This window comes from Condylura cristata, unplaced genomic scaffold (genome assembly GCF_000260355.1).
Source record: "Condylura cristata isolate star-nosed mole 26May11 unplaced genomic scaffold, ConCri1.0 scaffold00015, whole genome shotgun sequence".
Taxonomy (NCBI): Eukaryota; Metazoa; Chordata; class Mammalia; order Eulipotyphla; family Talpidae; genus Condylura; species Condylura cristata.
Genome location: NW_004567116.1, coordinates 3,978,709 through 3,982,389, shown reverse-complemented (window position 1 = coordinate 3,982,389; position 3,681 = coordinate 3,978,709). Strand labels below are relative to the sequence as shown.

The window sequence follows — 3,681 nt, the reverse complement described above, 5'->3', positions numbered from 1 at the left end:
TGAGGGCAGGTGGGGGAGGGGCGCTAGGTCGTGTGTGTGTGTGTGTGTGTGTGTGTGTGTGTGTGTGTGTGTCTCGCATGGGGTAGGAGCGCGCCGAAGCCATCCCCACACACCCTTTTCATCTTTCATCACACCCCAAAGAGGTTGATGAGCTTCCTGGGGGCACACAGCCTGGAGATGGCCCCGTGGGCCCTGCGCCCTAGTGGAATGGAAGCCCGTGGAGAGGGTCTGGGGAGGAGCTGAACAAGAATTGCAGTATGTGTGCCCCTTCCACCGCTGGAAAGGGGCACAGTTCAGGGTATGGGAAACCTGACAAAGGTGGGGGGCCCTGGCCCCCACTCTGCAAAGGCCCTCTAAGAAATGCCAGCTCAGCATTGCAGTTGTTTGGAGCTGTGGAGATGATTGCATAAGGCCTTCAGTTCAGGGTGGAGCTGGTGATGTGGGGTGCTGGGAGAGGCAACTCAGCCCTTCCCCAATTGTGAAACACACCCATTTCCCAGATGAGCAGCCCCAGGCTTCATGAGGACAGGACAGTGCTCGACCGAGGACACTGGGTGGCGCTGCAGGCCCTCCGCCACGGGGTAGAGGCTGCTCCCGGATGCGAGGCACAAACAGCCACTTCCGGGGACCCAGCTTATCTGCCGCAGCAACTGCAGGCAGTTGGACATGGGGGAGATCCCCGGTCCCCTCCAGTGGGGGCCCCCACCCCGCACCCCTCACTGCTGTGCTGCTAAATGTGGTGCCGATGGACAGATGGACGGGCAGGTGGCCGGCTGCCTGGGCCCCAGCCTCCTCCCCATGGGGGCTGCAGGAGTAGCGTGGTGTGAGCCCACAGTGGGGTCCCCTCCCGGGGTGCCTGTATGTAGGGCCTCATCCCTGGGCCCTCACCACTGGCTCAGCCCCGGTCCACGGCGCAGAGGAAAGTGAGGTAGGCTGGCGTGACCAGCTGGGTACCAGTGAGGGGTGGAGGAAAGAAAAGGACCAGGCCGTGGCCAATGCCAGCCTGGGGCCGACCCCACCCCCTGAAGCAGTGGGAGCTCCCAAAGTCACCATCCCCCTGGCTCCTCAAGGCCTTGATAATTCAAGGGCCTAAACCCCACCGCGGTTTGGAGCAGACTCCAGGTCCAAAGCTGTGCAAGATCAATACTCCAAAATATATCTGATTTGTTTTTATATAAAAATAACAGTTTCCCCCCGATTTTCGCTCTAGGAAAACATGTCATGCTCACCATGTGATTTTTATGTACCATCCCCTTAGCCAAGGGCTCAGAGCTGCTGAGCAGGCGGGCCAGGGGCCAGGGAAGAGAGCAGGACCAGGGAGGCAGGCAGGGTCCCCGCGGGGGTTGTGAGGCCTGCTGGGGCCCGTCGGTGGGCCCCTCACTGGTGGAGGTAAGCCTCTAGCCAGACGTCACCAGACTTCTTCAGGGACCTAGGGGCACAATCACAGCTACTAGCCACCCCCCCCCCCACCAAGTGATCAGTGTGAGTGGGCATCCCTGTTCCTGACAGAAGGTAACAAGCTTCCGAATGGAAGTGGAGTCTAGAACTCGGTGGGGACAGGGGAGGCTTGAGTCAGGCTGGTTCTCCTTCACCCAGCTCTCTGCTGCCTCCTGCAGTTCGGCCCTGTGGCCCCGAGATTTGTAAGGCGTGGAGCCTGCCCACCAGAAGCCAGCGTGGGGCAGAGGAGGCAGGGGTCACTAGGACGCCCTGTGCCGGGGCCCTGCGGGGCAGGGGACCAGGCTGGGGAGGAGAAACAGCCCAAACCGCAGCGTGAAAGGACGGGCATGAGGCAGGAGACCAGCATGTGCCAGGGTACAGAGGGAGCTGGCAGGGACTCAGACCTCAGTGCCCACAGTCAAGGCTGCCCGAGGGCAGACCCCAGCAGCCCTCGCCTGAACGGCACCCTGCGGGGGCACCCCAGAGCCAGGGCATCTCTCCTTCGCAGTCTCAGCTTTCGCCCTCGCCAGCAGGCTTCTGCCTCTGGGCCTTGGCACTGCTGGGCCCTTGCCTGGAACTCTTCCCCCAGAGGTCTCTGTGCCCAGCCTTCCTCCTCCCGGTCTCTGCTCACCTGTCACTTCAATACCGCCTCCCCTGCCACCTAGTGAAAGACAGACCTGTCTGGGACTCCCTGTGCCCACTCCTGCCCCCACCCTTAGGCTCTGCAGTTTTGTTTGATGCCAAAGCTCTTCTCGCCCCCTCACATTTTCGCCACGCTCTTGTTATCGGAACTGCTTGTTTTGTTTCTCCTGCTGGGACATGAGCAGGCAGGGGTCTCAGCCCGCATTGCTGGACAGGGCCTGGGGCCTTGGAAAGGCCTGGAATGCCAGCTTAGAGAGGGACTGTGTGGCCTCAGAGAAGGGATGCTGGGGTTGGGGGAGGACCAGGACGGGGAGCCACGCAAGCGGAGGACGCTTACCCAATGATGTCCACCAGGGCGGTGAGGAAGGGCTTCACTTCGTAGTTGAGGCCGTGCTTGGCACACAGAGCCTTGACCAGTGGGGCGACCCTGCGGTAGTTGTGCCTTGGCATGGTGGGGAAGAGGCTGGGGAAGAAGGTATGCGCTGGCATCTGAGGCAGGGGCAGAGGGAGCCCCTACCCACCCAGTACCCACCCCCAGGCATCCAGAGCTCATGATTCGGCACCCTGGGGGGAGACTGGGCGGGGCCCTGGACTCACTGGTGCTCGATCTGGAAGTTGAGGTGCCCGCTGAACCAGTCGTTGAAGAGCGAGGGCTCCACATTGCAGGTGGCGGCCAGCTGGGGAGCAGGCGGGCACAGGGGAGGGGGCTGGCACAGGCCCTGACCCCGTGGCACCTCCCAGCCTGGCAGCCCCATCAGGGGCCCCCCTTCTTCCAGCTTGGCTCCCAGCTAGGCCCGCCCCACACCCCAGAGGGCGCCCCTTGGCACCTGTGAGCTGGCCCAGTCTCGGTGCTTCTCGTGGCCGATCTCCTTGGGGATGTGGTTCATCTGCGTGATCCACACGAACCAGTGGCTCTCCAGGACCCTGTGGGGAGCCCCAGGTGCTGCCGTGTCCAGCTCACCACTCAGACCGGCCTGGGGCTCAGCTTCCTCATGTGCGCCACGGGCTGGCGTTTATGGAGCTGAGCCAAGTGGGGGACAGCCCCAGGCTGAGCCCAGATGGCCCTACTCGTAAGGGCAGACACCCCATAGTCACTGGCAAGCCAGGCTGCACCCCCAGACCCACCGCCCTGGGATCCTGTCACTCGTGCATCTTTCGTTCCCCCCAACACCCAGGGGCCAGCGCTGTCTGCACCCTGCAGGCCCGGCAGGTCCTCATACCTGACGGCCACAAAGAGGAGCAGCGCCCCGGGAACACCATAGAAGGGGATGTAGGACAAGAAGAACCGGAGGTAGAAGCTGGCAGCCCAGAGCAAGTCCTGCAGGGGGGGGGAGGCCGTGGCAGAGCTGCTTCTGCTTGATCTGCCCAGCCCAGACAGGCTCCGGCCGGGCCTGCCTCACGGGAGGGCCGCGGAGGTGAGGACCGCAGAGGCAGAGGTGAGGGTGCATGAGGGCGTGAGGCAGGGGAGCCCCAGCTTGGGAGACAAATGCCTGGCAGAGCTGCCAGCAGGTCCCCCACCCAGGAAGGGTACCCGTGTGCCTCAGGGAGCTACAGTGTGCCCACACGCGGCCACGCGCGCCCTGCCTCCCCCGCACATGCGGC

General features: G+C 63.4%; 1 protein-coding gene across 1 annotated transcript in view; it reads right to left on the bottom strand.

Moving 5' to 3' along the window:
- Positions 1-1,154: 1,154 nt before the first annotated feature.
- The window catches only part of FADS3 (fatty acid desaturase 3), a gene marked incomplete at its 5' end in the record, with an annotated part of 10,137 nt that continues 7,610 nt past the window's right edge, over positions 1,155-3,681 (bottom strand). Inside the window, 5 exons of the mRNA XM_004682729.2 lie at positions 1,155-1,429; positions 2,417-2,542; positions 2,677-2,756; positions 2,907-3,003; positions 3,300-3,397. Of these exons, the coding sequence (XP_004682786.2) occupies positions 1,378-1,429; positions 2,417-2,542; positions 2,677-2,756; positions 2,907-3,003; positions 3,300-3,397 (453 nt within the window). The remainder of the gene's footprint in view (positions 1,430-2,416; positions 2,543-2,676; positions 2,757-2,906; positions 3,004-3,299; positions 3,398-3,681) is intronic.